The following is a 16,515-nucleotide window of genomic DNA, read 5'->3' as shown; positions in this document are numbered from 1 at the left end:
TCCAAGAGAGTGAAAACAGGAACTTCAAACCTTACGACCAAGGCACAGAAGTCACTCAGTACCACTTCCTCCTGACTCTATTGGACAAAGCAAGTCATGGGGCGAGCCCAGAAACAAGAGGGGTGGAGGTGGGGGGCAGACTCACTTCCTGATGCAGGGGTGGCAAAGTCACACTGCAAAAGGCTACGTGGGGTGAAAGGGATTGTTGTGGCCATCTTTAGAAGCAATCCACCATACCCAACCTGCAGAGTTAGTGATTTAAAAAAAAAAACTTAAAAAAAATTTTTTTTAATGAGCTTAAAAACATGGTTGTTGGTATAATGAATATAACTAATGATATTCACCAGTCAGTACTCTGGTATAGCAGTCACTACTCTGACTGCTACTTTGACTTTCTGAATCATCTCATTTGCCTCTATCTCCACTTTATATGACACTAGCCCAGGAAATATGAAAGAAGTTCTGGTTGTGTCACTCCTTGCTAATATTTTCCACCACAGGCTGCCCCTCTCTGTCACCTCCTTCCTGGCCCTGTGGTTAAAAAGCAGATTCACCAGAGGCCCACTGTCAGTTTTCTTCTTTTCTCTGGTCCCACCCTTCCTAGGGGATTTCATCCACTCCCCTGGCTTCAAATGTCACCTCCATTCACCTCAATGACTTCCATTTTAGTCTTCAGCCCATATCTTTTTCTCCTGTCCTTCATGCAGGAGAAAAACTGTCATTGGACATCTCCATTTGGATGTTCCACAGGTGTATTAGTTAGCCAAAGTGGTGCTAATGCAAAATACTAGAAATTGGTTGGTTTTTATAAAGGGTATTTATTTGGGGTAGGAGCTTACAGATATCAGGCCATAAAATATAAGTTACTTCCCTCACCAAAGTCTATTTTCATGTGTTGGAGCAGGATGGATGCCAATCTCTGCGAGGGTTCAGGCTTCCTGGGTTCTTCCCTTTCAGGGTATTGCTTCTCTCTGGGTTCAAGGTTCCTCTCTTCCTGGGACTTGCTTCTCTTTCCTCTGTGAGCTTACTTCCTGGGGCTCCAGCTTAAGGCTTCAGCATCAAACTCTGACATCAAAACTCCAGCATCAAAAACTCTCAACTCTGGCCTTTGCCATGCCTTTTATCTGTGAGTCCCCACCCACCAAGGGGTGTGGACTCAATGCCCTAACGATATGGCCCAATCAAAGCCCTAATCATAACTCAATCATGCCCAGGTACAGACCAGATTACAAACATAATCCAATATCCATTTTTGGAATCCATAACTATATCAAACTGCTGTAACAGGTAACTTCATCTTTACATGTCCCAAACTCAATTCGGTATTTTCTTCCTCTCCACCAAAACCTACAATCCCCTTGTGTTCCCTTCCTCGGACAAACCCTGCTGGCTCCTGGTATGTCTAGTTCGTCCTCCCCATCCCCTTCATTTAGGCCAGGATCATCTTTGTTGTCCCCTTACAAAAGCCTTCTAACTGGTGTTAGACCCTGGTCCCTCTGGCCCATTCTCCACACCCTTGCCGAAAACCTGTCAGTAGTTCCCCATTGTCCTCGGGATAAAAGTTCCACTTGTACATTCCTTAGCACAGCACACAAAGTCCTGGGCCGCTTTCCTCACTAAGCGCTTCATGTCCCCTCTCAAATCTATGATCCAGACAATTCAGCACATCCTGAGACTCCCTGCTCCACTCTCCGCCTCGACCCTTTGTTCCCCCAGCTTAAAAGTCAGACAGTGAAAGTTTTGCCAGACCCCTTCCTAGGCCCTCCCTGGACACTGTGCACACCCCTAACCTTGCACTCATTTACTTCTCCCACTACTCTAGAAGCTCCTGTAGGACAGGATGGAGCCTTTTTTATTCTTGTTCCCCAGTGTTCAGCCAGTGCCTGGTAGATGGTGGGGCAATGAATGAGTGAATGGTGATGAGACCCACTGACTGCAATGAGCAAAGAGAAGACGGCTGCCAGGGGTGAGTGTTTTAGTGCCACACATCTCACCTCCCACACACACTTCCTTCACTACTCCGATCTAAGGAGAGACCAGCACCATCAACAAGAAGGGCAGCATCTAGCCGAGGTACTGCTTACGACTGCCCAAGGACTTTCTTCTACTCATGCCCAAGATAACAATTTGCCACGACTGGCCCTGCAAGGGCACGAGCCATGGGAAAGGTATAGAAAGACTGACATGTCGGCTTCTAGGTATTTGCGTACGTTCTGTCTCTAGCTCCAGTGGGTCTTCAGAGACAAGCTAAAATTTTAATTTCCTCCACTCCAAAAATCTTGAGTGCCTAATATAGAACAGACTGTGGGTCTGAGAGATGACCACGACCTGGCCGCCATCCTGAAGGAATGCCGATCTGGGTGGAACGTGGGCAGGACTCAGGATTGTAAAACGCTCCTTACAAGGTGAGATGAGTGCTCCCCTCCTAGTGGGATGGTGTGGGTGAAGTGCTAAGGGAGCAGAGAAGACCAGTTCCTCCTGGGCTATCAAGGAAGATTTCCACAAGGTGACAATGGAGCGCAGATTTGGAAAGCAAGGAAGGCAAAGGGGACTTTCACAGATTAAAATGTACATTTTTCATTTCTTCCAAGACATGTGGACTCTTCCTGTGCTCAGATTTCATGCCATGGCCTATAAATTCCTCAGTAGTTGGGCTCCTCCTGCCTTCCTCTTCAACCTCTCCTCTCCCACCTTCTCCACCATCTTCTGCTCCAGCCACAAGACTACATCACACAGGTCTGTTCCTTCCTGCTGTATGATTTTGCGTTAGCTATTCCTTCTACTTGAGCACACTTTCCCTGGAATCTCCCACACTAAGCCAATCATATCACCCTACTATAATTCTATGTGTTGCAGTTAACTTACATACCTTCATATTTACGAGTTACAAATGTACGCACCCATGTATTGTCTGCTCATCTTTTTCTCCCCCATCAGGGCTTTTTGAGAGCAGGGCTCTGGCCTGTCTTATTCACTGCTGTCACCCCAGTGCCTAGAACAGTGCCTGACACATAATAGGGACTCAACAAATATTTGTTGAAAGAACTGAGTGGGTAAATGAACAAAGGCATGAGCAACACAGTGTTTACTGAATGAGGAAGTGGCAGAGAGACATGAAAATGCACCATATGTTCAAGGAGCAGAAGCCATTTGCTGGGCTGTAAGCAAGGGTAAGTCTGGGTGGGAGAAGGGGTTGGGAGGGTTAGGAGAGTAGACAGGGGAAAATTGTGACGTTCTGATGGAATAGGCTTTTATCTCCTAGTCCACAGGGAGCCATGGATATTGATTGATTGACTGATTTCCATGGGTCATTTTTTTTTAATTGATTTTGTAAAAATATTACATTAAAAAAATATGAGGTCCCATTCGACCCCACCACCCCCACCGCACCCCTACCCCCTCCCCCCCCCAGCAACACTCCTTCCCATCATCGTGACACATCCATTGCATTTGGTAAGTACATCTCTGGGCATCTCTGCACCTCATGGTCATTGGTCCACATCATGGCCCACACTCTCCCCCATTCCATCCAGTGAGCCCTGGGAGGATTTACAATGTTCCATGGGTCATTTTTAAGCAGAGTTTGGTGATTGGATTCTGACTTTTCAAAGTCATTCTGGTGGAAGTGTGTGTGTAGGGGGAGGGGATGGGGGGTTGGATGGGGGAAATACAGACTGTTTAATCCAAGCAAGACTTGATGACAGACTGAACTGGACCAGCGACACGTGAGGGACAGGAGTAGAAGATGTGAAAGGAAGGACATTTCTGAGCAAAATCGTTGGCACTTGCAGACTGACTGGATCTGGGGCTTTGAGAGAGAAGGTGAAGGTTGGATGGGAGAGCTGCGACGAGGTGCCCACTGAGGAAGGAGTACAAACAACAATCTTGGTTTTGGCTGAGTTTTGTTGAGTCTGAGGTGCTCTGAACCTCTAGGAACTGTGCCACCAGCACACTGCTCCTATCTCCTTTCCCTCTTTTCCTGTTTTGAATCATTCCTACTAGTCATGAATGCGCCCTGCTTCTCAGCATGCTGGGGCAGTGCCAGCAAGCTCTCCGTTCCTGAGGAAGGGATGGGGTTCAGGCTGGAGGGACGGCTGTGGCACCCAAGGTGGGGGGGGGCAGCCCCCGGGCAGGAAGGAAGGAAGGCAGGCCTGCCGGCTGGGCACAAACAGGAGCTTCCTCTGCCAGCAGGTGCCGAGGGCCAGCTGCTCCAGCCTCTCAGGCTCAGATCAACAGGATGGGACAGCCCGGCGGAAGGAAGCCTATAGGGAGGGACACCCCTGCAGACAGAAGCAGGGGTACAGGGTGGAGGGGAGGCAGGAAGAGCTGCCAGGGCTGCTGAGCTGGCGCCCCTCCAACTGATGCAGGAGAGGCAGTGGCAGGAAGCCATTCAGTCTCCTTACCGTGGCCCTGGAAAACCGTTATTATTACTACTATTGTTGCCCAGTTCTTAGATATACCAGGAAGAACAATCTGAAAATGTTTATAATTTGGCTGCTTTTTCTACAAAAATTATGCCCCTTTCTAAACTCAAACTGCGGTTGTAGAAAATGAAAGGATATTTTCATTAGCCTTTCGGTTACACGCAGAAGTGAGACAGCTCCCACGAGCGGCAGTGATTTTTGCCGGGTGCCCAGCTTGTCCCAAAGAAGAGAGAAAATCTCGGCTTGCTTTAAGCCCCGTTACACGACCCTCCTCACCGACAACAGCTGCTGTGAACGGGAACCAAAACGGTCAAAATCAGGCAAATACCGGGCCAAGGCAGAGCCGAATCTGCAAGTCCCGCAGATTCTGCAAGTCCCAGCAGGCGGGTTTCCTTCCAGAAACAAAGCGCGTCCGCTGGGCTGGGGGGTGGGGTGGCCCCGGGGAGGGGCGTGTCTTCGACCTGGCCACGCTTTTCCGCAGCACCGCACCCCAGGGACCCCCGTCCCCCATCCCCCATCTTTCCCTGGTCGTCCTCCCTGTCCCCCCTCCAGGTTTCTCGGCAGGGCCTTTCCGGAGGCCTTCGGCCGGGAAGGGAGGGATCTATCTTTGAAAGAGCTTGAAAACTGCAATTTAAACTTTAACTACGCCAAGCCCAAAACGATCCCGCCGCCGAGCGTCGGGCGCCACAGAAGGATAAAAGGTCGAGCCCAGAGCTCCCACCGCTCCATCGGTCCGCTAGTTACTGTTTCCTTGCAGTCTCCACACCATCCTCTGGCCTGCCCAGGAGGAGGGCTGGGCAGGGTGGGCCGGGGCGGGCCCTGCTCCCCCCTCCCCCCGCCCAGGCCGGGTGCCAGCGCGCGCCGGCGGCCCGGGCTGGGCGGGGGGCGGGGGGCGAGCAGGTGCCGGGCCCACTAGGGGCGATCCCCACCCCGGTGTTCCTCGGGGCTCCGCGAGACAAAACCCAGGAAATGTGCCAGGAAGACGGCTCAGCCGGTCACCGGACCGCGTTGGCGCGCCAGACGCGCCGGAGGAAGGAACTCGCAGAGGCCGGTCCCCGGGCCGCCGCCCCGCCCCGCGGCGGGCAGAGGTGGGGCGGGGCGCGGAGGGGCCGGGGCGGGGCGGCGGCCCTCCCCACCCCCCACGTGGGGCCCGTTCTCGGCCGCTCTTGGGCGAGCCGCCGCGCCTCCCCGCGGGGCCCCCGCCCACGGCGCCGCTCCCTGAGGCCCGGGTTGGGGCCGAGCAGCGGGAGGTGGGCAAGGGGCGGGGGGCTGTCACCGAGCCAGGTGGCGGCGGGAGTTCCCCCGAGTAGGGCCCGAGGGAACGCGCCGCCGGGGGCCGTGTACACGCTCCACTGACACAGGCTTCACGCTGCCGGGCAGTCGCTGATCACGCGTGGCCCTGCGAGCCCATTGGCCGGCGCCTCACACACCTTTGCCGCTGATTGGCCAGCCTCAGGCCCCGCCCCCGCCCCCGCCTGCGGAGGGGAGCAGGCGGAGCGGCTACCTGAATGGGGAGGGGGCAGACGGCGCGGAGCGCGGCGGCGGGAGCGACGTCGAGTGTCTCCGGGCGCCAGTCAGTGGCCAGGTAGCCAAGCAGCCACGCAGCTCGCCCGCGGCGGCCAGCAGCCAACCATGCTCAACTTCGGCTCTTCCCTCCAGCAGGCTGCGGTAAGTCACCTGGGGATGCCCAAGTCCTTCCCTGCCTCGCCCTGTCTCGGGGGACCAGCTGGGCGCGAACCGCGAGCCCCTGACATCGGCCACGCCTGAGAACCCGGCTGCGGCGGAGTCGGGGGGCGGGGGGAAGGGGCTTCCTGCGCGCAGCCAGTAGGGATTGGTGCGGGCTTGTGTGCTGAGAAGGGAGTCAGGAGAGGCGAACAGGGATCTGGGGATGAGGGGAAATGGGTCTTGCCAAGGTGTAGCGAGGAGGGAAAGGGGCAGGTGTTGGGGAGGAGGACTGTGGAGGGGCGGGAAGAGTGGGGAGTGGGTTGCTGCCGTCGCAGCGAGGAAGGCAGAAGGTGTGGAAGAGGCCGGAGTAGCGAGGGGGGAGACCACCTGGTCCTGACACCGGAGATAACCGGGTCTGGATCGGGAATCCGAGGCCAGGGTGGGAGGGGTCTGCTCACGATCACTAGAGCGGCGGGGTGTCCACAGGAGAGGCGGGGACCCTCCATCTCGGGGGGCTGAACCGAGGCTTGCAGAATGGAGCCTGCCCAGCTGAGGACAGCGGGGAGGGGGAGCCGGCTTGGGGGCGGGGGGTTGGCACGCGGCCCCCGGGACCGCCGAGGGGGCGGGGAGGGGACTCCCCATCCCCAGCGGGGGCAGGTGGCCGCCTGGCGAGGATCCCTCGGAGGGGACGGGAGGGCGGGACGCTAGACCCTGCAGGGGGGCCGGGGACGCCGGGGCCCCGAGACGCGGGGGCCGCGTGTCTGGAGCAGAGGCCTGTGGGGGCTGCACGTCTGGGAACCCACGGAGACGCGCGGCGGGCGGGGCTGGCGCTGCCGGAAACCGCGGGGAGGGGGCGCCGCGTCTGCGGGGAGCGACGGGGTGGTCTGAGGTCCCCGCGCAGCGGCGGGAGGCGGCGTGGGCGGGAAGGGCCGACGGTTCTGCCGGGCCCCCTGCGGGCTGCGGCCGGGAGGAGGGCGGGGGCCGGGCTCCTCCTCCGGCATCTGAGGCGGAGGCCGGGGGTGGGCCAGGAGCGGGTGCGCCCGGGGAGCTTCTCGTCCCCGAGTGACCCAGCCCCGGCCTCCTTCAGGGGCGGGAGCGAGGCGCGGCCTGACTGTCGGTTCCCTTAGGAACGGCGGCTCGCGGGGAGCTGGAAGGGGCGGGCGCCGCGGCCCCGCCCCTCCCGCGGGCTCGGCGCGCATCGGCGGGCGGTTGGCGGCGGCCCCCGCGGCCCCTCCCCCGGGCCGGGCGAGGGCGGGGGCCGGCGGGCTCAGGAAGTAGGTGAAAGGTGACGGCGCGGCAATTCCCAGTTCACGTTTCCTGCGCAGCCGGGAGCAGCCGCTGATCACGCTTTGTTCACATGCCTCGCCCCCTCCTCTCCCCCGCCCCCGCCGTTCGCGAGCCAGCCAATCGGAGCCGGGGCCGCCGTGCCGGCTGGCCAATGGCGGGGGCAGGGATGTGGGGACGTGCAAGCGAGGAGGAATGTACCCAGTGACTCACCCGCTAGAGCCTCGCAGAGGTTGGGGCGGTCCCATCCGTCTGTCCCCGCCAGCGAGGATCTCCCCCGCCGTCCACCCCCGCCCCGCGTCTGCTTCCCTCGCCCGCGCCTCGTTGCCGGTTGCCGCTTCCCTTTCCTGCCTCGCGCCCACTCCCTTTCCTCCCCTCCCTGTTTTCTCTTCCTGCGCATCACAGCTCACATTCCTCTTCCCTGCCGCCTGCCTTTCTCCTTTTTCCTTTCTTGGCACAAACATGCGCTATCTATCCATTGACGCTTACATAAAGGCGTGCACGACTATGCAATTCCATTGTTAGTGATATTTCCAGAGCAGTAGCTCGTTTTTTTAGGATGAATTCAGTGCGACGGCTTTATGCATTCTAAAAACGGGCGTGAAGAATAACTTGCTATGTAAAGGTGATTTTTCGGTATTTTTACACAATCCCTCCTACTCCAAGAATCCGAATGGGGGGAGGGGGGCTGGAATGACAGGGATGGTGGGTGGGTACTCCCATTTTTAAAATGTGCGGTTTAAAGAACTTAAAGCATAAAATTCTTGGTAGGAATTGTACAAATACATACCAAGCATGGGCTGTGATTTTTGTAATCAAACAGTTGATTAAAAAATAAAATGGATTCCATTTTGAGCATTGCAGAGTCTTTGAAATTTTTTCTGATCTAATTTTTTTAACATTATTGCATTATCTGTGGTAGTTAGGCGTTACAACCATTGTGTTAAATAGATTGAGTAAACGGGAACACAAACAGGAAGTAGAAACTTGAAAATAAAGCTTTGGGATTTTTCCAAAAATTTCGTATTACATCCCTCTATAGATAATGTTATTCAATAATTTTATTTCAAATACCCTAATATAACTTAATTTCAAAGAGATCCTGAAGATCTTTTGTTCTGCTAATTTTATCCCAAAGTGCAAAGGAACTTTCCAAAGGTCATTCATATCAACAGGCCAGAATCTCTGTGCTCTACCCTTTGCCTTTATAAGGAAATTTTGGCTTTTTTTTTTCTGTTAGATATTCATACCTCAAAAGATCTCATACCAAATATGTAGCATTGAAAAAAGATAACTTTTTGCAGCACCTTTCCTTATTTATTTTGTCTAACTCCAGTTGCAGGTAACTTTAAAACACTTTTTTTTTTTTTTTTTTTGCCTTTTTTTAAGCAAAGTGCTTCTTTCTTTTGGATCACAGGTACAAGTTCCACACATTGATAACTTTGGGCCTGAATGATAATGAGGTGTTTCTCTCTACTTTGCAAAGATATCAGTGTCACAAGCCTAAGGACGAGGGAAAGACTGGAAGAGATTTTATTACCACCACTATGAAGAATTGTCAGGTTCACCTGACAAGTGTAGCTGAACTTTTGTCACTTTTTAAGTATTAGAGTAGGGGCAAGAGCAAAAATTGTTCTTCCAGATTTTAAGTTGGAATGTTGTACAATATGTACAAAAGAAAATATTTGTAAATTTCTCTGTCATTGGGATGGCAAGAAATATCCTTATAAGCTTTAACCTTTTATTTTTATAGGAAGAAAGAATGGAAATGATTTCTGAAAAGTCAAGAGAGAGTATGTATTCCTGGAACAAAACTGCAGAGAAAAGTGATTTTGAAGCTGTGGAAGCACTTATGTCAATGAGCTGTAGTTGGAAGTCTGATTTTAAGAAATACATTGAAAACAGACCTGTTACGCCTGTGTCTGATATGTCAGAGGAAGAGAATCTGCTTCCTGGTACACCTGATTTTCATACAATCCCAGCATTTGTAAGTATTATTGCTTTTAAGGTGAATGTAAATTATAGAATTTATCATTTAATAATGAACTGTACTTTAAATTTTTCATGCTGTTTACTAGTATATTTCTCTTCTCTTTAGTGTTTGACTCCACCTTACAGTCCCTGTGACTTTGAACCTTCTCAAGTGGCAAATCTGATGGCACCAGCGCCATCTACTGGACATTTCAAATCATTTTCAGAAGCTTCCAAGTCTCACGTTGCACCTTTGAAAGAGGAAGATAAGAGCCCAGTACCTTCCCCCAAACTTCCCAGGGCTCAGGCAACAAGTGTGATTCGTCATACAGCTGATGCCCAACTATGTAACCACCGATCCTGCCCGGTGAAAGCAGCCAGCATCCTCAACTATCAGGACAATTCTTTTCGCAGAAGAACCCACCTAAATGTTGAGGCTGCAAGAAAAAACGTACCATGTGCAGCTGTGTCACCAAACAGATCCAAATGTGAGAGAAGCATCGTGGCAGATGTTGATGAAAAAGCAAGTGCTGCACTTTATGACTTTTCTGTGCCTTCCTCAGAGTCGGTCATCTGTAGGCCTCAGTCAGCTCCCATGTCTCCACAGCAGAAGTCAGTGTTGGTCCCTCCATCTGCGGCATCAGCAGGGGGAGTGCCGCCCGTGCCGGTCATCTGCCAGATGGTTCCCCTCCCTGCAAACAATCCTGTTGTGACAACAGTTGTCCCCACCACTCCACCCAGTCAGCCACCAGCCGTCTGCCCGCCCGTGGTGTTCATGGGCACTCAGGTGCCCAAAGGCGCAGTCATGTTTGTCGTGCCCCAGCCTGTTGTTCAGAACCCCAAGCCTCCCGTGGTGAGCCCAAATGGCACCAGACTCTCTCCCATTGCCCCTGCTCCGGGGTTTTCTCCTTCCACAGCCAAAGTCACTCCTCCAATTGATTCATCGAGGATAAGAAGTCATATCTGTAGCCATCCAGGATGTGGCAAGACATACTTTAAAAGTTCCCATCTGAAGGCTCACATGAGAACACACACAGGTAGCCACCATCTCTTATTTATGTCTTAGAAATTTAGATGAAGATTGTTCTGGCTTTGATCACAAGTGTAGACCAGGCATGAGAAGGTAGAACTTGCCTTATTAGCCAATTCAGTAGGTGATATTTATCAGTTCTTTAGCAGTCTGATTAGTTACTTTAATAAAAGTGTCTTTTGAAACCTTTGGAACTAGTTGAGGTTAGAAAACGTTTCTCTTTTAGGTTTCTTTTATAAAGAGAATAATTTTATAAATGTGATAGAGCAAAAGTTGGAAATGGAGAAGATCTAGTAAGCAAATATACATCTAATGCTCATTTGACATCTTATTAATTTATTAGCTTTCATTGTTTAAAAATGTAGCTTGTCATAAAATTTTAGGTGTGACAGTAATTTACAGTCTTTTAATAAATGCACAGCAATGATGAGCTGAATTTCTTTGTTTCAGGAGAAAAGCCTTTTAGCTGTAGCTGGAAGGGTTGTGAAAGGAGGTTTGCCCGTTCTGATGAACTGTCTAGGCACCGACGAACCCACACAGGAGAGAAGAAATTTGCCTGTCCTATGTGTGACCGGCGGTTCATGAGGAGTGACCATCTAACCAAGCATGCCCGACGCCATCTGTCAGCCAAGAAGCTACCAAACTGGCAAATGGAAGTGAGCAAGTTAAATGACATTGCTCTACCTCCAGCCCCTGCTCCCACACAGTGATGGATCAGAAGGTGAAGAATGAGAACTAACTTTGGTCACAGCTAGAAGCCAATGGTGATATAAAAATGCTTCCACTGCAAGTCTGTGGCCCCCAATGTGGGCTGAAAGCAGAATCCCCACAGCTTTGAGCAATGGCCCAGCCTGGGTTAGATGACAAGAGGCGCTCTGGCCACAGGCAGGTCACAGAAGGGCAGATTTCATTTCTTATCACATAAGAGAGATGAGAAAGCTTTTATTCTTTTGAATATTTTTTGAAGGTTTCAGATGAGGTCAACACAGGTAGCACAGATTTCATTTCTGTGCAGAATTTGTTACTGTGGCTGTATATATACTTGAGACCAACTTTTCAATGTGATTCTTTTAAAGCACTGGTTTCAAGAGTAGAGAGACTGGGAATAAACATTACGGTACGGAGATGGAGATGTAAACTCAGTTTGTATTAAGACAGATGCCATTATCTTTTCCTAGAGTTATCTTGTTTACTATTCCAAGTCTTTCCAGTCAACTTTGTGGGTATAGTTGCTAAATATATAGAGAACTAGCATTTTTACACTATTGCTATATTTTGAATTGAGTGGCTGTATATTGCTAAAGAGGGCCCAATAATTGGAATCCTCATTAATTTAATTGCTCTGAAGTGTAGCTACAATGTTTTTGCATTTTTATTTTGAAAGTTTAACAAATAACTCTATCTAGGCATTTTATTATACTTTGAACTTTAGTTTGCTTGCAGTTTCCTGTGTAGATTTGAAAATTATACACCAATGTGTTTTCCTAGATTCTTAAGAAACACTGCACTTTGTTTAGAAAAAAAAATGAAGATGAAAATATATATTGTAAAGAAGGGATATCAAGAATGTTAGAGAACTCTGAAAAAGATGGCTCATGTCATCAGTAAAGTGTCCTTATGTTATAAGGATGTAAAGTGTGCTTTACTGAATTAGAAGGTTAGCGACCATTATTCACTAATGGACAAATGTCCTGTTAATTTATAGGAGATTTTGGGGGGATGTGGAATTAGGTGGGTCAAAAAGTTGTTAGAACATTCACTTTTGTTAACAGTATTTCTGTTATATTCTGTTGTATAGTGGTGATATACACAGTGGTAAAACAAAAGTAAATTGTTTAAAATATATAGTACAAAATGTCACCATTTCTTCCCATTTAACTTTTTTCTGTATTTTGGGTTTAGATTTTCTGATATCAGAACTTGGACCCTTGAAAAGCAAAAGTTTCCTCATTTCCTCTTAATAAAAAAAAATCTTTGTGACTATTACAATTTGCACAATATTTCTTTTGTTGTGCTTTATAACTTGTTTACAATAAAGCATTTCTTTGGTATATATAACTGGTTGATTGCATTTGTTGATGACTGTTCTCATTCCAACCTTGACATTATTCATGAGTGGTACTATCCAGTGACTTAGTGTCAGAATTTCTGTAAGAGGCTCATTCAAATTTAGAACTCTTTGAATATTTTCTTGGTGTTTTCCATGGGGCTTAAATATACTATCCTAAATCTGTAACAATCTCATTTGCTTTGATACTAACTTTAGTAGTTTACACAAACTATGTTCCTATACCCATTTTTCCCTCACCTTTATGTAGTTTTTGACACAAATTAACATATCTATACATTATGGGTCCCAAATCACTAATTTATCATTACATTTTTAAAAAGTTAATTGAATATATTCAACTAGAAAGGTGGCACTTCCCTACACAAAACTTCACTTTCCCACTACAAGGAAATCCACTAAATAATTTTACAGCAAAAGGGGCCAGAAAAATCATATCTGTAAGTGAAAAATTGACTCCTAACTCCCCAGGACACAACTCTGCAGGAACACCAGTAGAGGTATCCAAGAATGTCAACATCACCCAACTCGCTCCGCCTGTAGTTTTGTTTGTTTGGTTTTTTTTTTTTCAAATGTGAATTGCCTTAAGTTTCCAAGAAGCTTTTTGGAAAGCCTTGGCAGTGAGTGAAGCCAAAAAGTGCAACACAAGAAGTGGTTTCCTCATGATGCCTTTGTTCAAATACATTATTTTGAAGGCTAAAGTCTGAGTTCAGACTGGAGGTCTTTAGCAGGGTCTCTCCTCACCAATGCTTTAAGTCTTCTGTACCCATCACAAAGGTAAGGGCTTGGGAGGGTTTTTGCTGCAGCAATACTTCGCTTTGGGATCCCTGTAGGTGTTCTTGTGCTGTGTAATCTAGGATGAGGTCCTGCGTTTAGCCACTGCCATGAAGAGATTCTGGATGCCATGGCTGCCTTGCTGAGGAAACTCCAGAAGTTGCTTAGATGCCCAGGCAGAAGGAGATACAGTACTCATAGGTGCTGCAGTTTTTATCTGGGAATGTCTTAATCTCTCTTTTCTAAAATACAGTTTTGCTGGATATAGAATTCTTGGGTGACAATTTTTTTTTGCTTTTAGCATTTTAAATATGTCATCCCACTATTTTCTTGCCGTTATGGTTACCAGTGAGAAATTGGCACTTAATATTGTTGAGGCTCCCTATTCATGGCATGTTATTTCTCTCTTGCAGGTTTCTGAATTCTCTATCTTTGACATGACATTTTAACTTTAATATGCTGTGGTGTGAATCTATTTGTGTTTATCCTGTTTAGAGTTTGAGCATCCTGGATGTGTACATTCATGTCTCATTAATATGGGAAGTTTTCAGACATTGTTTCTTTGAATATTGTCCTTGCCCCTTTTCTCTCCTGATATGCTCACGATGCATATATTTGTATACGTGTTTGTGTCCTACAGGTTCCTCAATCTCTGTTCCCTTTTCTTCATTCTTTCTGCTTCTCAGACTGGAAGATTTCAATGGTATTATTTTCAAGTGCACTGATTCTTCTGCCAGCTCCAATCTGCTGTTGAACCTCTCTAGGGAATTTTTAATTTCTGTTACTGTGGTCTTCAGCTCTGGTTCCTTTTCATAATTTCCATTTCTCTATTGATACAATAGCTTTGGTTCTATCATTTTCCTGATTTCTTTGAATTCTTTGTCAATGGTTTTCTTTAGCTTCTTGGGCGTATTTAGCACCATTTAAAAAATACATCTCCCTGAGATATATATATATATGTATATATATGTATATGTATATATATGTATGTGTGTATATATATATATATATAGCCTCATCATCGATAGTTTCTAAGGCTTTAATCTCCTTTGCCTTGGCCATTGCTTCCTGTTGCTTTGTGTGCTTTATTGAAACCTGGACATTTTGATATTTTAATGTATTATTACTGGATTCTGTGGTGTCTGTTCCTTAGCTCGTGTCCAGCTTAGGGTATGACAGAACTTTTCTTAAATGTTGATAGCTAACAACAACACCACCAAAGACAGAAGAAAAGAAAACACCTTCCCCAGTCATTGCAGATTGACCTGTACAAGTGCTTTTCTTCAGGGCTTAACCATACAATGAGTTTTTGTTAGTTTGCTTCTTGTTTTTTATTTTTGTTTTTTTAAACTTTATTTTTAAATAAGTTTTACATTACAGAAAAGTTACATCAAAATATAGGGGATTCCCATATACCCTGCCCCCTTCCCCCTCAGATTATCCCCTATTAATAACATCTTACGTGAGTGTCGTACATTTATTACAATTGATGAACAAATATCAAGGCATTGCTACTAACCATACTCTATAGTTTAATTATGTTTTACACTTTGCACCATACAATTTTATAGGTTTTAGAAAAATGTATAATGGCCTGTATCTGTCATTGCAAAATCATGCAGAACTATTCCAATGCCCTAAAAATACCCTGTGTTCTACCTATTCTTTCCTCCCCCTCCCCTCTGGTAACCTCTTTCTCTTCCCTTCCTTCCTCCTCCCTTCCTTCCTCCCTCCTTCCCTCCCTCCTCCCTCCCTTCCTTCCTTCCTTCCTTCCTATCAATGTTACAAGTTCTTCCATTACTATAATAACACTACTTCTACGTAGGTCCATTGTTGCAGTGCCCCTTATGTTTGTTCTTTCCTCAGTCTTGAGGATTTGGGGATAGTAATGCCTGCTCTGCTTCAGATTGAGATGGGGGCTTAGATATTGTGGGGCAGATGGAAGGAACATCTTGCATTTGTAGATAGTCTTTGCTTTTTGGGATAGGGGTTGTCTATCATCATTTCATTCATTGTCCTGGGAGAGTTCAATGAACTAGAGAGTAGATGTTGGCTGCAACTCTTTTGAGATTCGGGGCCCAACTGGCATATGAACAGCTGGAAGATTTAAGTCTCTGGGACTTATATTTAATGGGTGTGGTGCTAATTATAGGTTCAAATAAAAGGGGTAGAAAAATCATGTGTAGGGAAATTATAAATGAGCCTAACTCTTAGAGTGGGAAAAAAGGATTTATTGTATACTCTAAGGTAAGGCCCACTGATTGAATGCTGATTTCATGGGGTTGATTGCCTTGCCTATAGTATCCATATGTCTCTAGAGCTCCCAGGAGCCCCGTTTGAGGCTTTGTTTACTATGGCAGTGAGTGAGATCCTCCTGAGACATGCATAAGTGTAACCTCTGGAATGAGCTCCCAACTCACTTTGAAATCTCTTAGCCATAAAAACTCGTTTGTATTTAAAGTTTCCCCCTTTTGGTCAAGGTATTTTTCCAATTGCATCACTGGCTGGCTTTTGTTAATAATCCCTCAGTGCCAGGGAGGCTTATAATCAGGATTCATGTCCCATGCCAGAGGGAAGGTAGTGAGTTTATTTGGTGAGTTTGGCTTTGAGAGAGGCCACATTTAAGTAACAAGGAAGTTTTCAGGAGGTAACTCTTAGACGATAGATATTCTTAGGGTAAGTTTCAATTTTACAAGAATAAAGTTCATAAATCAAGCATTAATATCTAGGGCTTGGCATATTGCTCTGTTTTATTAGGCACTGCCTATGTACTCTAGAGATTCTTGCCATTCTATTAGAGAAATAGCAGGACTCCCCAGAATGGGAATTTTAATAATTTGTTGGTTATTGCGTGGGTCTCCACTCACTGAGATAACACCCTACGACCACACGAACAACACATTCATATTCCATAGAGGCATGGTGCACTCTTCCCCATACATACCCCCACCACTGACACCCTGCACCAGTGACTCTCCCCTGCCATAGCTGCCAAATGTACACTCCCACAATTTTATTCTCAACCACAGTCCTCTGTGTACCCCCAGAGTTCACCTATTCCTCCAGCTTCCCCTCAGCTCTATGGATAGCCCAACCTACCCCCCAAATCCCACTCAGACTCACACACCAGCATCATTGACCCCATTCACATTGCTGTGCCACAAACATCCCCATCCACTGCCAAACCTCCTCATCTACCTTATCATAGATTCTACCTAGATTGAGCATCAGCTCATCACTCTCTATTTGCTTTCTCTCTCCTGGTAACTTAGCTTCCAGACTCTAACTCTTGAGTTTGT

General features: G+C 47.7%; 1 protein-coding gene across 1 annotated transcript; it reads left to right on the top strand.

Annotated features, from left to right (window-relative positions):
- Positions 1–5,706: 5,706 nt before the first annotated feature.
- KLF10 (KLF transcription factor 10) lies at positions 5,707–12,432 on the top strand. The gene is made up of 4 exons (XM_004455629.5): positions 5,707–6,092; positions 9,127–9,360; positions 9,472–10,381; positions 10,825–12,432. Exons 1-4 carry the CDS (start codon positions 6,057–6,059, stop codon positions 11,082–11,084), a joined length of 1,440 nt encoding a protein of 479 aa, XP_004455686.1. The 5' UTR covers positions 5,707–6,056; the 3' UTR covers positions 11,085–12,432.
- The last annotated feature ends 4,083 nt before the right edge of the window (positions 12,433–16,515 follow it).

The sequence above is a fragment of the Dasypus novemcinctus genome, chromosome 14 (assembly GCF_030445035.2).
Source record: "Dasypus novemcinctus isolate mDasNov1 chromosome 14, mDasNov1.1.hap2, whole genome shotgun sequence".
Classification (NCBI taxonomy): domain Eukaryota; kingdom Metazoa; phylum Chordata; class Mammalia; order Cingulata; family Dasypodidae; genus Dasypus; species Dasypus novemcinctus.
This window is presented reverse-complemented; position numbering and strand designations above follow the sequence as displayed.

Excerpts from the sequence above, each read along its gene's own strand:
- KLF10 (XM_004455629.5), top strand. The coding sequence starts at position 6,057 with ATGCTCAACTTCGGCTCTTCCCTCCAGCAGGCTGCG. Across the intron at positions 6,093-9,126 it reads CTTCCCTCCAGCAGGCTGCG|GAAGAAAGAATGGAAATGAT; the intron begins GTAAGTCACCTG and ends TTATTTTTATAG. Across the intron at positions 9,361-9,471 it reads TTCATACAATCCCAGCATTT|TGTTTGACTCCACCTTACAG; the intron begins GTAAGTATTATT and ends TCTTCTCTTTAG.